This window comes from Apteryx mantelli, chromosome 3 (assembly GCF_036417845.1).
Source record: "Apteryx mantelli isolate bAptMan1 chromosome 3, bAptMan1.hap1, whole genome shotgun sequence".
Lineage (NCBI taxonomy): Eukaryota > Metazoa > Chordata > Aves > Apterygiformes > Apterygidae > Apteryx > Apteryx mantelli.
The window spans coordinates 67,887,414-67,909,789 of NC_089980.1; the positions used below are offsets into that span (position 1 = coordinate 67,887,414).

General features: G+C 37.3%; 1 protein-coding gene across 1 annotated transcript in view; it reads right to left on the reverse strand.

Annotated features, from left to right (window-relative positions):
- Window positions 1-22,376, reverse strand: part of RGS17 (regulator of G protein signaling 17) — a 28,634-nt gene that overhangs the window by 494 nt on the left and 5,764 nt on the right. Inside the window, exons 2-3 of the mRNA XM_067294761.1 lie at window positions 6,161-6,250; window positions 3,594-3,828 (exon numbers count right to left, since the gene is read on the reverse strand). Coding sequence (XP_067150862.1) covers window positions 3,594-3,828; window positions 6,161-6,250 — 325 coding nt within the window. The remainder of the gene's footprint in view (window positions 1-3,593; window positions 3,829-6,160; window positions 6,251-22,376) is intronic.

Consider the following 22,376-nt stretch of genomic DNA (forward strand, 5'->3'; position numbering starts at 1 on the left):
ATATGTTTATCTCATGGGGTTCCACAGCACATGAAGAGTTTATCAGTTTCTTTATTCAGGTTATGTTCTGTGCTTCTTTCAGAGCCACCATTCCAAAGTGTGTATGCAAAATATAGGCTGAGCCTATCACCTCTAGTTTGGTTTTGGCATCGTCACTGCATTTGTCGTAAGCTCTCTAAGATGAAATGTGCTATATAACAGAATAAATAACGTGCAATGAAGTAAAGCTCTGAAGTAACCTGGATTTCCCAAAATATATTATTTTACCCTAAAATGTTTTGCTTTTTACATACATACTATTTAAATATTTCTCTCAGGGGAATTTTGCATGAATTTCACTCAACAAGGTGAAATTTTTTTTCTGATCATTTGCAGCTAATTTTTTTGATGCCTTCTATTCTACATTCTCATTTTGTTGTCCTGCAGATTTTTTTTTCTTTTTTTTTCACTTATTACTCACAAATTACCCAAAGTTTGTTGGTTTTGTGTTAACAACCCCATTAATAGTAAGTGTCTTAAATTTGCTCTTCCCTTTAAAACCCTTTAGTATCTGGTAATTTATTCTTTCAGGATATCAAATGTTCATATTGAAGTTGGTAGCAAGTTTGCAAGTTTCCATTTTAGCTTCTGATTTTATTTTCCAACTGTAATGAACTCTTGTACCTAGTTGGAAAAGGGCATATTACACTTGGGATGAATGCACAGGTTATTTTAGAATATCATTTGGAAGTTTCAGTGTACATCTTATCCACAAAATGCTCTAAAAATGATAAAATGAATACCTCCCAGATTAAGCAAAATGGCAGTATAATAGGGAAAGCCCACTGGGACCAGCAGGAGATTACTCAGCTAGGATAAAAAGGCTAAAATACTGAATTCAGAAGTACCAAGCACAATGGCTGGCATAGACCAGTTATGCTATGGTCATTTAAAACAGATTACAATCTGGCCCCATAAATCTGCAAGTATATAAATGGGTAGTCATATTGTCTGAAGGGCTGTATTCAGTCCTGGAAAACTCCACATACCAAGATACCTTGATATGTGAAGGACGCTAGTAGAGATGGTTAAATATTGAAAATTCAGAATGTGCATGGAAGTGTGAGCTTGTGTATCTGTATATGTGGTGAAACAAAGTCTTTGAAATACAGTAGTACAGTATAGTATTGAGGACTCTGCATGCATTTTCATTATATCTTCAGTACCAAATATAGAATCTAGCATTTTGGGGGTTTGTGGTATATTTGTGTATGTTACTGTCATAACAGGCAAGCTCTTTCTCCTCAAAGAGTCACTCTGCTCCTTACTTATCAGCCACAAGACAGCATTATGATGCCAACTAACTATAAATTCAGGCAGCCTGTTTATGCTAGCAGATTTTACCTATCACTCCAGTATGTTCACTCTGCAGAATGCCCATGACGTCTGTTTAATGCACACTCTTCATCTAAATGCTGATTGCATTGGCTGCGTGCAGCACCACAGGAGATGGGGCGCGTCGGTCGTGGCCTCGGTGCCGCGCCGGCAGCGGTGCTGCTCCAGCGGCGTGAGCAGCCTCCATTCCTTTCCCCAGACGTGTGCTCCCACCCGTGCAGTCTCCCTCCCTCCCACAGCTGTCTGTGCAGCCCTACAGCTAACCGAATTAAGGAATCGATCCATCTGAAAGTGGCATTTTTTTCTGGGCTATTTTTCAACCCACTCCTTTTTCTGATTGAATGTGTTGTATAACTGGCATAACTGAACGAGCACACTGGACTGCACAGCAGTAATGAACTGATGCACTCTACCAAAGACTAACTGCTTTTAGACACAACAGCATGCAGAGATAGAGTGTTCTGGTCATTCTGAGAACCAGTGGTGCAGCCATGTGTCTTAGGAATTTATTTGAATAGATTTCAACCCTAGACCATTGCATATCTGTAGAATAAAAATGACACACTGAGATTTAATCAATTCCCCCCCCCACACACACACACATATACACACACACAGGTACATATCTTAGCAAAACCAGTTTATGGAGCTAGCTAATTTACCCTTTGTTATCAAATATAATGGCGAATTTGTAAGAATTTTTTTGCCACTGAATATAGTGAAAGTCAATTGCAGTTACAGACTCAAAAATTCACACTGTAGTTTTTCAGTGACTCAGTAAAGCAAGCTGGCAAAGTAAGTTGCAATTATTAAAGTTATCTGTTGGTAAACAGATGTATACGAGGTATCTGGTTGATATACTAAGGCTTTCTGCCTTGGTAACTTCATCACTGAACAAATGATGCTAAATGTTTCAGCTCTTATGCCAAAAGATAACATATGGAATGGGGTGCTGGGATGAACAAGAACTTTTCAGCTCATGTGCTCAGGGAAAGGCTTGTAAACAGTTCTTGTTTGCCTCATGAGATTTCCACTAGGGGCAGGAGCCACTTAATTGACTGCATCCACACATGTCCAATGCAATAAGTTTGTGAGCAGTTTTGTTAAACACAAAGCCAAACAAGACTTTTGTAGTGCTATAATTTTAACTACTGGTTCATGCTGCGTTAGAAAGGTGACTGAGTATTTAGGCCACATATATTTGTACTAAAGATACATATATACTGTAAGAAATACACATTATTAGCTTGCTGTACTGGCAGTTATCTCCAGAACAGTACACACTATGGTACTAAAGAAGATAATGGAGTTACAAATTGCCTTTGGCTTCATTCATGTGAATGAATTTGAAAATTACTACAAAAAGCAGTGCCAAGTTAAAATGTAGAAGGCCAGATCCACAGTGAGCATAAATTAACATAATGCCATTGAGTAGAAGGTATGATGTAATGCATGGAGACAAGGAAACTGATCCCAAAGTACTTGACATGGCCTAAGAAAGATTCTTCTGTCTATTCCAGAATATGATTTGATAGGTAATGCTTTTTATTCACTCCAGGTAAAGATCATTCCAGAATTTCTCTATTTCAGTTTGAGGACTGAAGAATATTTTATCTAATTTCCTAGATGTTATAATACCTGTCCTAAGAGAAAATATCTGATTTCAATTCTGATTTCAATTCAATAGTTGATCTCGCATGGGAATAACCAGTGCAAATTCTGCTTTGCTCCCAGACAGCAGTTGCAGCAAATCAATCTATAATGATTTTGATTCAAATTATTTTATGTTGTACAACACATAAACTGTGAACATGTTCCATGTTTTGTTTCCTGTGAAAGGTCAGGCATGTGATGTTTCATATGATGTTGAAAATTTTGGTGCCATTTCTCTGAAAGTCCATTTCCCTCACTTACTGCCTGTCCTTGGTAGGCATGTTTCAGCACTAAGGAAGTTTGCCCATTTCCTTCCCTTCTGATTCTGGAGTTTCTCTTTTATCTCTCTTACACAGCACTTGAGGAATTAGGGCCAGTGAAGCTAAGTGGCTCGGCACCTGTGTCAACACTTTCTCTGTCCTTTCTTTCTTGGTTTAACCTTCCATATGAAGAATTGCTCTCATCTGACACATCAGGCAGACTTTATGTCCTACATCTGGCAATCCAGGTATGACATTTCTGCTCTGAAATGACAGAAAATGAGAATGTAATATTTCCAGCTTTACCTCTTTTGGTGAAAGTATAGAAATGTAATCTTCATATATAAGTCTTGCTTTTTCTTCAATAACTTTCTTATTCTGTTCCTTCTTTAGATCTTCACATGCGAGCCAGAAGAGCAGGTTCTCTTCACTGTACTCTGTTCGAAGAAACTCTCTAAAAAGGTTCCTCCCAGCTGGTGTTTTCATCATCTTGTCAAAATTCTGAGCCCAAGACAAAATTTCATCTGCAGTAGGGTTTTGGCTGCAAAAGCAAAGTATCGTTACAAATATGCTTCTATTTTTGTAACAGTGTTTTCATACATTTGGCCAAAAATTCTCCTTTCATTTGCACTTTAGTCCAGAGTGAAAATGGGAAGCAATGGGGCTTCAGCAGTGACAGGAGAATTTTGTTCACTCTTCACTTGTGCATTCATTATCCCAATAGCCCACTAAATGTGTTTAATACTAAGTGACACACCCTTGGCTTTCTACAAATTTCTACTAGTATTGTTAGTTACCAGACTCAAAGAAAAACCCAACAACAGAATTTAATTACAGTTTCTGCAGTCAAAGGAGATGAGATTTTGGGAAGCTGACAGTAGATTCTCTTTCATGATGGGTTTAGATGACACCTGGTGTCACTGCTTGCTTCTGATGGTGTTTGGCCAATCACTGGCTGCCACATGATTTGATTCAGCAAGGACAAGAAAAACAAAAAGGCTCTTGGCAGCCAAGAGCATACTAATGAGGCCAAACAAAATACTAATTCAGAGCGCTTTTAAATTAGCATATTCTCTGTGCTTGTACCTAAGTGTTGCTAAGCTTCTTTCTGTTTGGTGCTATTGACCTGAATGATGATCTGTTGGCCCAGGATGCAGTGGATGCTGCTGGCAAAACTGGAAGGACAAGAAATGTGAAAAAATTCCCTATTCCCATTTTCTGAAGGAAGCTATTCCTGGCTTGTAACAGTGGATGCACCGGACAGATGATCAGAAGACTACCTTGCTTCAATAATCCATTAATATACAAATGAATAGCTTGAGAAGGCAATACACCAACTTATTTAGGAATAATTAAATATGGTTTCAAACTTAATAATGGGTGCTCATCCTCTCCTTCCTGATAGGATCCAACACAAGAGCTTTACTAGCTTTGGTTAAAATTTTCTGTATAATCATTTTGCACAAAAAGTGACATTTGGCCATGTGATTTGTCTTCAAGACCGTTTATCAACTCCTACTCTACATGCAAGTCAGACTGCATGACAAGAAGCTATTTGTGATAGTGTTTTGGTAGACCAAAAGATCTAATAACTGAGAAAGTGTTTAACATTTAAACTATCCTGAGCAAAATAATTATGATCTGAACCAAATAGTATAAGCATACAGATTTGAAGGTGAATGGCTTTCTCTCTGAGGAGATTGAAAAGAACCTGCTGGAAATGGATGAAGCTGACAAGCAACCTGTGCTCCCTGGTTGTCTATTGGGAAGTTCTTTTTAATACAGTAAAATGTAGGTTAAAAAGATACAGGATGAGGCCATTTGGATAGGGTTTCATCTATTAAGATGTTTTACAACTGTAAGATATATCATTTCATTAAAAACTAATTTCCTGCTTCTATTCCCTAAATACTAGTTTCCCGAGGAGATTTGTGAAAATTAGTTCTATGTTACATAGCTAATGATTTTCAGAGGAGAATCAGGTGCGGAATCTCAAATTTGATAAACTAAGGGTCATTTCTCTCTAAATAACTCATCTTGATATTAGGAAATAGAAGGAGAACCACTCCTTGTTCAAAGTCTTGGTTACAGCAAACACCAAAGCTAGCCTAAACACCTAACCCAAACCCAAGCCTAAACACCCAAACACCTGTGGAGTAGTGTCTAAATATTCCTTGTTCCCAAGAATATAAAAGAAGAGATAGACTCTTAAAGAGGACATTAGAAAGGCTAACCTTAAGTGATGGATGTTAACTGCCACAAATTCCACTAACAGTGAATGGAAAAAGATAGATTTCTCCATGGGCTAGCTTCAGGTGCTCTGAGTCACACTATGGAGGTATTACTCTCTCCATTGGATTACAGAAGAATCATAGGTTGTGTAGGATACAGTTAGACAGAAACAGAAGCCCAGACTTTAAGTACGTGTAAGCCAGTCTTTCAAGGTATATGCTTCCTTGGTTAATTTAGCCAAAACCATAGTCCAGGCTATTTTACAAAAAGTAGCCATGTTAAAAATCTGACTGTGAAGTACACATTTGCCCAAGTCAATTTTTCTTGTCTGGGTAGGCAGAATAAAATGATTTCAGAGTTAGCAGAAACTTCTTATAGAGATCCATAGATTTATGGAACCACTCATACACCTTCCATTCTTCCCCACCATTCTTTCCCCATAAATAAGCTGCTGTAAGTAAATCTGGCTTATGAATAGCTCTCTTTTGTTACCAGACCAGATTTTCTTCCTTTTGCAGAGAAATTTTAGAAAGAAAAGTCATTAAAACACCATTCCAGGAGCCAAAAATGAAGGTAAATCTTAATATTAATTATAGGCAAATTAAGAACATATTTACTGGAAGACAATTTGAGAAACTTACCATTCTTCTATGACTTGGATACTCTCCATTTTGGTCGTGTGTGTTGGCCTTCCTGCATTGTCTCCTCTATCTTCATTCCTAACAGTGAGGCTGCAATGTAGTACAACACTTTATTTTGTCTAGAGGAAGGTAATTTAAAACAATGACTACAGTAATGTAAACTTTTAAAAATTATAAACCTATGTAAGGTGTCATTTTTCATTATTGCCTCTAAAACTTAGACCTACAGGTTGGAGAGAAATTTTTGATAACAATTTTTCCCTTAATTTTGGTGAATATTAATTAGCAGGCGCTGTTAGTATGTATAATTTTTTACAAGTTCACAGCTTATCCACTGAAAGACTGACACAAAGTTAGATGTCACTTTTGGAGTGATTTCGCATAGCAAATTGAGAATAATATTACTAATAAGTAAGGCTAGGTAGGATAAGAGTATCTGAATTAGACATTGAGGAGGGTTGGTGTCTCACCAGTTCTGGATATTTGTTCATTCTTTTATGAATATTCTCTTTTTTCTCTCCCAGATAAGATCACAATATATGGCTGGGATAAAAGCTTAGCATGTTGCAGCTCCGTATCATTTCCTCCTTTAACCCAAATTTGTTTTTTAATTCCAGTAAATAAAACTTACTGGCTTTTCAACAGGAAGGCTTCCATTACCCTCATATTACCAGAAGCAAGGAAAAGAAGGACTTCCTTTATGTAAGGATCTATTTTTTGCTTCTCTTTTCAGCTGGTAACTAGCATCAGTTATTTTTCTGTAAATGCCTCTTTAATTGGATTTCCTTCACTGGGAGCTGCTTTGTCTCTGTGGGCTCTCTATGAATGCTCTAGAACATGATATTACCAGCAAAAACTTTTACAGAAACACAGTTCCTGATAACTACTGTAATATAGCACATTTTGTATGACCTAAGGATTTGTATAGGAAACCTGGTTACAACAATTAAGCTTAAGAAGTGGAACATCTTAAGCAGATGGAAATTTCCCATTATCAGATGTTCTTTATGTGTCCAATGGAGAGAAAAGAAGCAAACAAGCAAAAACCTGTCCCCTCCCCCAATCTCAACAAAGCTTATATTTTGAATATTAAGTATTCATCATATGTTGATGCTCTCAATCATCCTAAGTGGAGATATATAAAAACATGTTGATACCATAAAGCTTTTCCCTCCCCCACTAATCTGAGTGCCTTCTACTCAGCTCTGAGAAGAAAAGCCAATGTTGAGACATTGTTAACACAAATAACCTTTCTTTCTAGCCCCTCTCTGTTTATGAGTTTTACTGACATTTTTTCATGCGTTTGGCAGAGTTAATAGGTGATCTCAAATACACTTTTGAGAATTGACAGTTTAAGCTCCCAAGTAAAGCAGAGCACGTATTCAGACTTAAACATTACAAAGACATACACTTTCAAACAAAGCTGTTTGATACTGGTTGCTCCTTGACTTACCTGCCAAGACCTTAGTTCAGGCCCTTGGTCCTGCTTCCCCTGCTACAGCGTAGGAAAGCAGCTCCAGTGCTGCTAAGGTGTTAGGGTGCCATCAACCGCTGCAGGAGAAACAACACATCCTGAACTCTGGGGTTGGCAGGTAAAAAGCCTTTCCGACTCCTTTGGCCTGTTGCTTGTCAGTCTATAGAGGGAGCACCCACCAAAACCAATGGGAGTTCCATATATAGAAGGAGGAAAAAAATGGGACCATCCACTTTCTGTCTTGTAATCTTTAAGTCCACACATGTAACCGCTCAGGGTCACTTTGCAACTGGTTGGAGCACAATCTTGGGGCGAGCGAGAAGTGGGAATACACAACGCTTCTCACTCCCTGCTCTGCAGCCCTTGCATAGGACAGCATTCATGCCCTCTGCTGGATACGGAGAGTTTAATGACCTTTTGCTCCTTGGAAGAGTAGCAGAACAGAAGCAGAAAACAGCTTGTGTAGGCTGGCAATGTGAAAGGATGTTCACCCAAAGCACAGTCCTTCCACCAGAGAATGAAACTGCCTGTCTTCTCTGCCACATGAGCAGCAGCTATACTATACTGAGCTAATTTACTTAACTGGACAGTAGAATTCTTCCAAGCTTTGGATGCAGATCCTCACTGGAAGTAGAAGGCGACTCATCTGAGAGCAGATACTACACTGTTTATTTAATGTGATGTCTGGGGTTAAATATTGTTTGTTTTGCTCATGCAAAATCTCTGCTAAACTTAGGAAAACCAGTATTGACTGACGAAGATGGAATCCAAGTACTGAATGGCGAGTGAAAGAAATAGGAAAAATGACAAGAAAGCCTTGTTGACTTCATTTCACTTTTTTATCAAACCAGTAGAGTGGGCCTGTGCGTTCTGATTTTTTGCAAGACTGCACTGTGGTAGAAGGTTCTGACAGTGGGCCCTGAATGTAGTGTACAGTTTTCTGCTATTTATACCAGTGTGATAATGTGGAATATGCTCTTGGCCCTAATTCCTTCATTTCACCATTCATAGTTTGAGTTCAGTCGTTGAAAGTTTGTCAGCTTTGCAAAACAGGGAAGACTCTAAAGAAGCATTATACTTGGTTGGAATGATTTCTCAAGTTCAGGTATTGTAGTTAGAGCTGTGCTAAATTTATAACACACCTTGGCCTAAATTCTGCGTTATATTTCCAGTGACAAACAATAGCAGTACATTTCAACTTTTATTTATCTACATCTGTCAAAGACTGGAGTTCCATCGGATACATTACTTTTGATATGTTTTTCCTGTGAAGGAAACCATCATTTTTATACAGAAGTACATTCAATTCAGACATGATTCTGTTTTTACTCAGGGAACTGGTTCATATTGTCTTAGAAAAAAATTAAATATTTACACATTTGTGACTGCAAAGCTAATTTGAAAGCAGCCTTTAAATAACTGTCATCACAGTAACAGATTGCTACCTTTTACATCAAAAGGACAATATTGCATTGTTATTTGCTGTGTTGCTATCTTCAGTTGAAAATACCCTATCAGTTCACATTTCTTCATGGAATTCAAGCAGTCCACAGTGGCAAAAGCACCCTGCATTCCCTGAGGTAATATCCTTGATACATCTTGGAAGCTAGTTTATTATGTCAGAAGAATTATGCTGTATAGTGTAAAACTAACCAGAGTAGAAGCAACAGGATAAAAATCAAGTAAATAATCTTACTTGTTTGAGCCTCTAAGATGAGGAAATTGCTGATTTGCCTTATCAAGAAATAGTTAAATAAAAATGAGGTTTTCTAGAGAGACATCTGATGTAAATTAACACATATGATGCCATTATTATTTATTAGTTAGAGTACATCTTGCTGATATCTTTAAAATTTAGAGATGTAAAATATCCGTGATGAAATTGCAACAGAACTAATCATACCTTGAAAAGGGGGAGTTTGGGGTGTCTAAAGGCAGAGCTTAAGTGGAAAGCACAAACAGTAGGTTGTGTTTCTGTTCTTTTAGAAGGTTTTCTCTGCTCATTTTTATGCCAATTTAATTGCTCTGGAGAATATGATAAAAAGTACTTCAGTAAGCCCAAGAGGCTTGACCTTGATGTGGATTTCAAATATATCTTTGGTTCCTGACTTCTACAAAAACAATAGCTATTTTAACTATGACAACCACTATTATGAAGAATAATTAGTTTTCTGTTTGGAACTTTGGGAACTTTAAAGTAAAAATGTTAATGACCAGGGACTGCTAGAAGAAGTATACAAATTTAAAAAAGCCAGCTATATATAGAGTTAAACTGGTCCAGGTTCCTTGCTGATGTGTTTTTGGAGGAACCACTGGGATTCAGAAAGAGCAATGTTTATTTATTTAGCTACAGTTCTTCAGCTGTTAATATTCATGCTCAGCAACTAAATAGTTGTTCTGCTGAGTAACTATTTTGCTAAGTCAGTATTGCAGCCACTGCTGCATGGTAAGGCAAAAAGGCCAAGCTAATTGGATAGAATCATCAAGAGAGTTGGAGTAATTTAAGAGCAGAAGTCTCAAAGAATGTCCCTCAAGGTATATCAGCCAGTGGCTTTAGCTGTTTGGAAAGTTACCTAGCATCCCTACTGCTATGCTTATCTTCTACTGCCGTTAAGAAACTGAAAATCATTTAAAACTGGGACCTGATCTTCATTTTCCATATATCCAGCACATGAATGGACTTTAATTGTTTCCCAAGGGTCAGATTCTCATGTACCAGTAGTTTAAACCTGGTGAATAAGTGAAATTACTTCTACTGAATATCACTATGGCAAGAAAACCGTGCCATTGTATCAGGTGATACGACTGATATTCTATCCATACATGGCTACCACCAGTTACTACTTACTCAGTTTTTTTTTTCAATTATATGCGTCTCCAGTACATCATCACAGTATTTTGTAATTATATCTGGCATTGAAGACAATATGTCAGTTAAAGCCTGTTCCCCTAGAGGTTTTTATTCTGTCATGAAGACAGGGAGTAGAAATCAAACTGGGACACTGTGATATAGTCAGTAGGCCACTGGGTTGCCGTTCAGGAGATCTGTGTTCAATTCCTACCTCTTTTCTGAATTTTTTAGAGGGTAGGCCCTTCAGAGCAATGATTACATTTTACTCTGAATCTGTATATGTAACACAGTAGGGCCATAGTCCTTCTAGCCATCACTGCAGGACAATAGCCTTTTGTATTCCAATCTGAAGGTCACCTAAAGTCAATTGCACACACATAATCTAAAGGCAGAATTTGGTTCTTCGGATTAAAATCAGTGTACAGCTAAGAACCTCTGGATAACAGATGTTCTGACATATTTCTTTCACTCATTTACCACCTGAAAGAGCATATCTCACTTGGACTACTGTTTACCCTATCTTACTCCTAGGAAGTTTAATTGTCATCAGATCAGTAAATAGAATATTTTTAGGTCATAGGTCTAAAAGCCAAGGAGGGTTGTTTTGTTGCTTGAGTCCAGCTTTCTGTATAAGCAGGCCACAGGAATGCCATAACTTAAATAATGTAGCTTTAACAGATGTAGCTTAAATGGAGTATTTTTTAAAAAATCCAAACAGAAGAAAAAGAGCAAGATAGCACAATTTCACTGTGATTTTAAAATTCTGCTGACAGATTAGGTAGTATGGCCCTTAACCTGAAAATGTTGACAAATGTTGGTCAAATTTGCCAAGTAAATTCTGTTGAAAATACTTTTTCAGGGTATTTTGGAGGAAAAGAAGCCCTCCTTTAAACCAGTAGGTTAGTGTGCTCATCTGGGATTTGAAACTCCCTTACTGTGAGACTGTTGTGGGGTAGATGACTTTCAAGCTGCTCTGCTGATGCTATTCCACTTGGTAAAAATAATTGAATACTCATTATGCAAAACAGAAACAAGAGACTCTAACTTAATGCCAGATCTTGGTGTGAAGAATACTTAAGTATTTTAAATAAGAAATATATTATACATTATTGACAGGAAAGCCTGGAAACAAGAATATATGATCAGATTATATGATTTTCCTGAAGAGAAGGGAATGTGGTTTCGAATACTCTGAGACAAAGATGGGATCTAACCCTAGATCTTCTACCGGCTGGATAAATATCTTAAGTCCTCAATACAAAGTGCTTGCATCCCTCTCTCTCTCCAAGCTCTTTGATTCCTTCACTTTTATTGTAAGTGTCTAGAATAAAACATTCCATATGAGCACAAACATATTTTTTCCTGTTTTTAATTTGGATGCAGAAAAAAGTGCATGTCAGTATTGCTTTTCACTTTCATTTCAGATCAGTCTGAACGGACTTTTTTAAATAGTTCAGTTTGACAGTCAGTCATTGAAAAATCAGTTCTTTGCACAGCTCTGTTCACAAGTGACTCCTACATGCTGAGGAAGACTTTGGTAGAAGTCAGAGATTAATATGGTCCTGTGATGTTGTATGGCACTTTAACAGACAATTACATTGACATTTTTTAATTTCTTCTGTGAAACAGAAAATGAAATTCTGTCACTTTGTTATTCTGACAGCTGGAAGATTTGAGCTTGAAGCCAGTGAAGACTGGGTAGGGCCGTGTTCATTTATGGACAGAGAAGCATGATGAATTTGCTATTTTATATAAAATAGTAATAATGAAAAATAACTGAAATATTATGATCCATTCATAAAGAACAATGCAGCTATGTTAATCTCAAAGCCACTTAGACAGAGTCAATAATGCTATCTTTCATCTCCCCTTTAACTTTGCAAAAAATATGCATTTATCAGAATGAAATTTTACATGAGCGATATTATTCAAGGATAATTTTTCTTTATTTTTTGTGTAAGTAAAGGATAAAAAATGCTAATATCAAAGTTGGGAAAGAGGTTTGTTTTCATTACAGTAAATAAATAAGGTCCAGAATAATTATTTTGAGAAAAAACTGCAGCTAGAGTTTATTGTTTTTTTATGAAGAAGTAATGCCTCGCTCTAGTTATTTTCATGGCTCAGGTAAACTTGCGTTATATCCTGCATGCCACTGGAAATGGTCCATCAGCCATCAAAGTCATGTCTTGTGGTCTCTTATCTCTGATATCTGAGAATTTAAAATAAGATACCCTCCTGTGAGTAAGAATAACAAGGCAGAATAAAGTATTTTGACTGCTCTAATACCAACTTGTGCAAAGCATAGAAGGGCAGAGCGAACTTCAGCCAAATTAGTGGAACTGAAAGAATTCTAGATCCCTGGCTTGCACGGACCCCTGGAGGTCTGCAGGGCCAGCATAAGTGATTTGCAGTTAGTCCACAGAAAGAGATGAAGCAGTAAAAATCAAAAACTTGGTATCTTCAATATGTCTGCATTGGTGGTCTGCAAGAAACTTTAGGGCCAGGCAGTGGTCTGCTGGTCAAGAACCTTGGAAAACATCTACTTAAAGTGGTCAGAATCTGGTCTGATTTGAATCAGCTGAATGTGATAAATTTGTGTCAGGGATAACATAAAGAATCAAAGTTCCTTCTACAGCTATGGAAGAGTTTTGTTTCAAGAGCTGCAAATTAACGATATGCAAGTGGCATGTCTATCCTTACATCTTCTGTTTAGAGGACTAGTAGATAGTTTTACAGCCTTTTCATAACACATACTATCTTTGTTATAACTATATTAAATTCTTTGGGTTAATTTGGAGAATTATTCTTCCAAAGAAGAAACAGATCAAAAACATGTGAAGGAATTTTTTTGGAATTAATACCCATCCCAGTTCTTTAATGAGATAAGATTTTCAGATCTTCACTGAATTCCATGAAGAAACATAGGATGCAAAATTTTATACTGAATACAAATTAGAATTTTAGTGAAAGATAGCTCCATCCTTTTCTGAGGAAATGGATTACCTCATGCTTGAAACGAAGTGATGGAGATTTGTGTTTAGTAGACTGACATAGGAAAGCAGCCTGTTGGGGAGAAGCCAACAATTACCATAAGGCTATAATCAGCCTACTTGGCAGTGTCCACTGAAACTATAAACTCCTTTCAAAAAGTCCAGGTACCTGCAGTGCTAAGTTTCCTGAGTGCCAGAGTTACTTTTGCCTTAGGTGAAAAGATGGTGCAATAGACCTGTATAACCAAAATAGTAAAAAAAAAAAACAAAAAAACCTCCTCCTCAGCTGTTTTAGAGAGTGAAAAAATATATATTTACAAGAAGAGTTTCTAAATCTGAGGTTTGATTCTGCAAGCTTTAGCTCACATTAGAAAAAAACAAGTGTTTATTTTGTTTTGTTTTTTAATTCATGCAAGTATTTGCAAGGTTAGCATCCTAGACATGTTAAAAGACTGCTAAAAAACCTCCTATATTTCAGAGGTTCAGAGGGGGAAAGGAATGCGCAGTCACAAACCTCCCAGCTCTTGTGTTCCGCTTACATTTTTGTCCCATCATTCTGGCCTGTAACCATACAACCCGCAATGATAACTGGCCTTTTTTGTCTTCTCACAGATCACAAAGGTAAAATAAAAATTAAACAAATGATAAAAACAGATGCTTGGTATCTTCCAATGGCTAGAACACATTCAATTTCTTCCTTTCCAATTTTCTTTGGTGGTATTTTTTCTCCTTGATTCAGTTTGCTATGCTGTAGTTTAGTATAATTCAGATTTTTTCCCTTTTTCCATCTCTTTGTTTGAAGAGCATACAGCTGAGAAACAGTATGTAACAGACGGTTGGGCACTTGTTTGTGCAGAGAATGTGCTTTCAACTGAAAAGCTTAGTGCCTGCTCAAGATCCAGTAATAGTAAATGCAGGCAGACTTCTGGCTCCCATATGCACCTTTCTGCATACCATAAATCCTGTGGGCCAATGAGCAGCACAAGGTGGAAATTTTCTGGTCTGATTTTTGCTATCCCAGAATGGATGCAGAAGCTGTTTCACAGGTCTTTCTACTGTGGTGTTATAGACAATGTAGCTGTTTGAAACTGAGTTGTGTTCCATACAAATTTGACAGTTAAAAATAATTTAATTCTGTATTGGATTTAAAACCCTGCACGTTTCACAAAATAGTGTTTCTGAAAGTTTCAGATTCATGAAATTTCGTGATTTGTTTTGATGCTTTTAAAAATAATTCTTTTCAAATTATAAAATAAAATAAGCAGGAATCTTGGTTATTCATTGTTAGCAACTGGTATTCTAACCACCCTTGTAATTAATTTTATAACTAGTGAATATAATCAAATAATATATTTAAACAACATATTAACTTTATTAAAGTGCCTAACTTAAAAAAAAAAAACACTTAAAAATTACATTTTGCTGTAGCAGATTTTTTCCCAGTGAGCTTGCTGATTACAAGAAAAGAGATTTTCTAATAGTAAAATAGTTCATCAGAAAATCCATCAGCAATAACTCTTAATTTCATATCTGAAGTTTCTTAGAACCTCATCTCTTAGACCCCTGCAAATACTTAACAATCTCACCTTTCACTTAGAATCACTTTTATGCTCAGAATTGTGGAGAAAAACTTGGGAGTGCAACCTTAAAGCATCAAAATCCTAAAACATAACAAAAATTGCACTTGTTTCTTTGATTTTTTTGAAGTATCCTTGCTTCCCTAAATCAGTCTTGAGATTTCTAGAAGAGTGGAGTTGACAGAATGCCTGTGAAGTGTGTGGAGCTAGCAATAAAGAGAAATTTGTGAGAAATTTGAAAGTTCAGAAAGAAATACACTTAAAAATACTACAAATGAAGAAGGTCCTGTCTTTCCTTATGAAAGTCTGAACTCAGGTTTGTTTTTGTTAAAAGGCTTGTGATAAGACCAGCCTCTTCATGGTTCAGAATTGTGAACTTCCCCTTGAAAAATAAGAAACTTCTCAGCTTAATCTGAGATTGGATGTTTCTGGCACATTTTGAAGGTGGGGGAGAGCAGGCTGAATTTCTTATTGCTTTTGCAATAGCTCTACTTTCTTAATACTGTGCTGGGCTCAGTGTAATTGGTCAAAGTCATTACAGATTTAACTAGGAACAATAAAACAAAAGGTGATTAATGGAAATTAAAGTTTAAGATATCTGGAGCATCTCAGGCTATTAAGGTCTAGTCTGTTCTGATATTCTTACTTATGTTGTGCTACTCCTCAGCTTGAGTAAAAGCAGAATTGAACCCAAGTGATCTAGTGCCTAAGAATATAATAATCTCTTTGTTAATGGGAAGTCTTGGCCAAGATTTTGGAGTTTATGTAAGATCATTATATAAGGTTATTAAACTGCATCCCACATGCCACTGTGAAGGTAAATGATCCTTACTAAAATATGAATGCTGAGCTAAAGTAAGTCGTAGAGGGATGTGTTCAGTAAAGCAAGTACCTAAAAAGCTTTTAGCAAATCTACAGCTTTCTACTCCTTTTACTGTATATTTAACAGTTTAAAATGTAATAGATCTAAAATCTGGAAACCTTTTCTGTTCATAAGGGACAGTCACTCTAACAGTCCCTTTTTAAAGCCATGAGCTAGATCTTCCTGTTGTATTTCCCATAAGAGTGGAGGAGGTCACTATAAATTTGGCATGACTACATACATTCAAATTTGTCCCAACTCTGTATTTTCCTTTTGGACCCCATGAAGCATTTGAAAGCAATATCCTGTAGAATCAAAAATCTGTGTGTTGATACGTGTTTTATCCCAGATTGCTATTTGTGGTTTGATCTTTGATACCACTTCTCTAGTGATTCTTTCTTCTTTTAGGATAGGTCTAAGAGCTGATTGGTAGTGGAGAAACCAACCTGCTAGAAACCCACTGACAAAAGGGACATTCTTCTAAGGTACCCACAAATATAACCACAACTGATTTGCAGATATTTAAGATGTGAGTTTAATCTGTGCCAAGTCAAACACATTTATCAGGATCATGTTTAAAGAAAGATTGCAGTTGAATTATAGATTTGGGGGCTATTTTAAACAATGTAACAATATTTACACTTCAGAATGACTTATTTTTCCTGGGTGAAGGAGGGAAATGCTCTCAAGGGCAATAACGGTAAATGTAGGCTTAAAGGTATGGGAAAGCAGATGGGTTGTTTGAATGGACAGCCTTTCAGAAAGACCAGCCTTGCTGAAAATGCTTTCCTCCTCTGCTCGTGCGCCTGATTTAATCTATCTAGCTATAGATATTGCAGCTCAGCAGGTATCCAAAGGCATATGGAAACTACTTGCACTGTACTTGAACTTCTGAAATAAAGGATAATACTTTCCTCGAACTCGGACTACCACTGAGCAAAAGTTGCAACTATGCAAGAGAGGAAAGATCTAGTGATTTAAAGCAACTGACTTTCCTAAACTCTCCTTTTTTCTTGGATATATTTTATCCTTCCCCAAATTTATGATTTAAGAAAACATCTTTTCTGCTGGATTCAATTTCAAAGAGACCATATTACTTCTACATAATGATAGTCACACCAGAAGCTATTACATCTTTTGGAAATTTTGAGGCTCCTCCAGGACAAATTTTTGAGATTTTGTTCTCAGATGTAGAATGTCCTTTCTCTATAGCTAAGCAGTTTGAGTAGGTTCACCTACCACTGATTCTTAATGGAATTATTCTATCTTTGTTTTGTTACTGTAGGGCTAGTTTCTGCTTTAGGCAAGATTCAACTCAAGGGCGTATTTCTCTTGTCAGGTCACCCAACAGGTCACTAATCTAGCTGTCAGCTTCATTCCTTCATTCAGAATAATATTACCATTCCTATTCTGTCTTGTACAATGGAAACTTCTAATTGCTAGACAATCTGCAGTGTCCTTACTCCTGTCTAAGACTATTTTGCAAGCAATTCCTTCATTCATTTGAGACAATTAAAAATGGCAGTTGTCTAGTGTTCAAAGAAATAGAAATTATATTGTTTGAAATTGTGATTGGATGAATAAAAGCCCTCCAATCCTCTGGCAAGCAAGCCTAATAATCTCAGTTAATTCTGATAAATAGGCCCAATCTCTGTTTCCTTAGTGTTGTTGATTATACTGGGTTTGCAAAAGTGGAAATAGCAGCATGAGTAAAGAATTGAGCCTGACTAGAATTGCGCCTACTATTACTTGTTTCCTAATGGGAAGAGACCCATGGGAACATTCATACTAAATTCACACTTTTTATTCCATTAGGTGTTATAAAGTTCTTCAGTTAAAGAGGTCTTTCTACTTTTGGAGAGTATAATTCCTATCACGATGTTTAAGAACACCTTTCCTTATGAAATTAACCTGGACTAAACCAGTGTGCACTTACCAAAATTACAGTCAAGTGAAATGGGGCATCTTTCCTCGGCAGCTGTCCACTTAACAAACTTGATTGAGAACTGCCCTCCCAGGCTGTATATAATACAGACAGGCCTCTGTTTGGATGGAAGTTAACTGCTGCTTTTCAAATTTTCTGCTAGACAAGGCCCTGAACTGGCAAGTGCTTTCACCATGGATATCAAAAGGAGTTGAAGGGCCTGTTATTCTCCATAATGGGTGCTCAGCATCTGGCAATATCAGGCCCTAAATCAGCTCCTTTGCAAGAGCCAGACTTGCCATCTAGACAAATGTTTGTGCTAGGGAATTACTAAGGATGACTAGGCAAGATTCTCATCTCCTTTGCCTTTCTGCCTTACATAATGGATATCTGACCCACTTTTCTAGTGAAAGGATCTCCATCTTATAAGTGTTATCTACTAGGGGTGCAGACTCATTTCCATGATACATTCTCATTTTTTTCTTTTGAAAGCCCTAGACATTTATTCCTGTTTTAACTGACATTTTAAACCGATTTGGAACGATACACGGTTAAAAAATAAACCTTTGTAAGATGGAAATTTTGCTGCTAACAGATTTAAGTAGCCTAATTTTTTTCCCTTTCAGCTTGGAATTATAGGCTACATTTATTCTTGCAAGTAAAATGGGCCGGGAGAGTTCTTTGGCCCTGAGGCTAACTGGCACAGCACAGCTCAAGTCCATAAAGCCCATCTCCAAAACAGGGTTTCTGCATCTGTGACAGGTCATTGCCTGAGACTGTGCACTTCGGCACTGTCCAAAACTCTGCCAGGGAGTTAACATTGCTAACCTTAACAGTATGGATGATTGTCTGAGCCCATACTGTACCCTGAACCTGTTCAGTTTACTAGTATAGATGTAGCCAGTGTGTTTAATTTGGACAAGATTTTTGTTTGTTTTTGCATGTTAAATGTTAAAGTCTTTATTATACTCCACAATGAATAAAATTCTGAGGATTTGCAAAGCTGTCTTTGCTCCTTTAAAATGACACCATCTACCAACATGTCTTATTTCAGCTTTTATTTTGATCTAGACCCGTTTTGAACTCTTACCCACTTCTACATTTTTGTGTCTCTCTACAGACTTTTAAGTTAATGCATCTCAGTGTAAATACATAACTGCCAAATTTGGAATAAGGGGGAAAAAAAAAAAAGAAGAACCCTGAACCCTGTCTGGGGAGCTGTCATAGGCTCAAAGCTCCTAAAAGCTCAAAATCACACAAACGGTAGTGTAAACTGGACTCAGACATCCTCAGCACTCTTGGGCTTGTTTTTTTTTTTTGTTTTTTTTTCACAGCAAAAGCCAAGCTGTGTGCTAGTGCCAGAAAATCTGTCATGACATGACAAATCTTTCTTCAGCCACTGTTCCACAGGCATCAAGCTGAATAGCACTTTGGCACAGGCAGGTGGGAAAAGGCAGTGAGCGGCGAGGGGGAGCCAAGATGCTGATGTCCTGAAGCAATCCATCTCTTCAGCAGCTCTGAGGAGTTATCAAGTTGCTTTACCCTGTGGAGGGGATTCTGCTGTTGCTTTCTCTCCCCCTGGTCTCCTCAGGAGCAGCTGTCCCTGAATACACTCTGCATGCTGCACCAGGGCAGAATCAAGATCATTTTCTAAAGTTAACTAGATTTAGGTTGCTATCTCCTTCTAAGGAGCTACTGTCAGCATCTTACATATGGCTGAATTAGAATGAGACTTGTGAAATCCCAAATCCCTGCTGAGCTTGTATTTATTCTTCAGTTTAGGAGGACTGCGGTTCTGATCTTTCTTTGCATTCCAATTTCCCTTGCAGAATTTTTTGCTTGAAATAGGCCTATTTTCTGCAGTTAGATCCTGCTTTTAGACTGATGAAGGTTTCTTATCTTAGCAGTCAGTATTAGACACATTAGAATCTATGCATTTAGTTTGTGAAGCTTCAGAAACATTTATCAAACATTCGCTAATATATTATGTTTATGTTCTACCCATTCTCTAACCTGCTTGTGTTATCACAGATGGGTGAAAATGTCAGTAAATACATGAGCCTCTAGCTCTTGCTCAAAATTAAATGAACTTTCAAAGTTTAAAATATTAAGGATCAAGTCCTAATACTAGTAAAGCTTGGCCCAGAGAGCCCAGTGCTCTTCTTTGTGTTAATGATGATTCTACCACTGGCACTTAAACTAAGTTAACTGACTAGGTGCAATGTAAAATATTATTCCATTCTTCACATCAGACTTCTATTTTGTTGTGGGGAGAAACAAGTTTACCTCATACCTCTGAAAATAGAAACATTTATCAGTTTACATGGAGATAGGCTCAATTTGTAATGTTAAAAGTTTTTTTTCAAACCAGAGTTCTTGGCTGAAAAATTTATTTTAAATGTTTTATATGCTGAACATCTGCTTAGTATGTTGGACTGGCCCATACAACCTTTTCTGTTTCCATCTCAATTTTACTGTAGATCAGTAATACCTTAGTGACTACCCCTTTGCAGAAACTTGCCAAAATATGTGCAGTATGTAGCTTACTGCTTTTTCCTAGAGGAGTGTATAATCTTGATTTACTTCACATGTTCCACAAGGCAATGACCTACACCAAAGTTGCTTCTGTGTTGTAAATGACCCATGGAAACCTGCTCCTGCTGTGTAAAGCAATGGCTCACAGCACCTACACCTGCTCCAGAGGTGTGCAAGAGGTTGTGAAGAAGATAAGAGGAAGATAGGAAGATAAGAGGTGGTGGATGAGGTTGGAAACAGGGTTTGCTGGGCTGTTTTTAGACCAGGAGAGATCAGATGGACTTGCTTATTTTAGAGTAGGGCTCCGCAGTGACCCAGGCAGGCTCTCATGAAATATAACAGGTTAATTTTAGCTAAACTTCCTTTAGTCGATATTACATTAAACTATGTTTTTGCACATTTTATTTCTGTAGTTCTTTTGGCTTGCTGGTAGCATTTTTACTTCCTGCACTCACATCTTATTCTTTAGAAACAGCTGCAGGAAAAATTACAGAGGAGTAGCTCACTGCATTTAATTAGTATGCCTGAGACCTCATTCATGTCATGCCTCTGCACCTTGTGGTATCATTTATGTAGAAGAAATGTGCTCCTCTCTTTAGAACGACAGAATTTCATACCTGCTTCACAGGGAGGTGCAGGAGGTGGTCAAACCTGCCTTTATTTGCTACCTCTGAAGTTCTGGGATTAGACTTGTACTGAATCGTATCTGAGACATATTTGTGTTCTGGCTCAAGGAGAGGGCAACCTTCCAGGAATTATTAGGCTAAAACTGACAATCTGGCACAGTGTCACAGAAGGGCCCAAGCCCAGAGGTTGGCAAGTCAGACTGTGATGCCCCAGGAGAGTTGTGTAAACAAGCGTGCACAGAGCCACCTGTCCCCATCTTGCCCTGAAGAACAAAACATCCATAAAACTGGTAAAATGACTTGCCCTGTCTGCATTATAAAACAGAGTGAGTCTGCTAAATATCATACCCCTTAGGAAGGCAGGCTTCTCCCCTCTGATTTTTTAACTTTAGAGATCATCCCTTTCCTTTGCTTTAAAGGGAAAAGAAATGCTTTCTTTGCGTATTATTTAATGAGTATTGTTAACATAACTTATCAAAGTATGAAAAAAAAATACTTGACAAGCTATTTCTTCTTAGAGTGTCTTCCGCTTGTTTTTCCAAATGCTGAGAATTTAAATTTCTTATTTTAAGTAGCTCAGGGAACCTTGAGAGGACCGTTTTTCAGGATGAAGTATTTAAGTCTCTGTCCCAAACTCACCCCATAGTGCATTGCAATGTGAAAAGCAATGTTTGCCAGGGAGCTTTCGCTCATGGCCTTAGAATGTAGAATTAGTGCATTCAGAGACAAGATGATCTGAAGAGAGAGTATCTGGAATACCACTTTTGTAGCGTGTGTGACAGGTCATGTAGTGAATTTTATCCAGCTTTAAATTCTATGTGTCAGACAGTGGAGCTGCTTTCCTAAGGAAGCACCAGTGCTGATCATTACACTATGATTACCTGGGGCAAAGCAAGTGATACTGTCCTATACAGGTATGAAGTCCTGTGCTAGTTAAGCCCACTATCTCTTAGAATAAATTATTCTCCAGGAAAGAGAGAGAATGTTTTCATCTTTGACCTCTGTTACACAGTCACTGAGAATGATAAAAATTGAAGGAACCTTCTAAGATTTTTCAAAGCATAAAAAGGCTCAGAATGGAACATCTTTTCCTGCTAAATATATTTTAAAATATTAGCTTCTATTTCAGTAAAATATGGTACAGTTCCCCGTACTTCCATATGTTACTCTAGAGTACAATAATTCCCAGCATACTTCTCCATATTTGCTTTTCTTAGGTCTGATGTTTTGAAAAAGTAGAATGCAGGGAGTTCAGTACATCTGTTTGAGACATGTTGTCTTATGTGTTCAGGGAGGCAAAGAATAAAAAAAAAAGGTCTATAAAAAATAATTTTGTAAGCCAAAAAAGTTTTTCATAATGAGTGCTTTCTGTTTCAA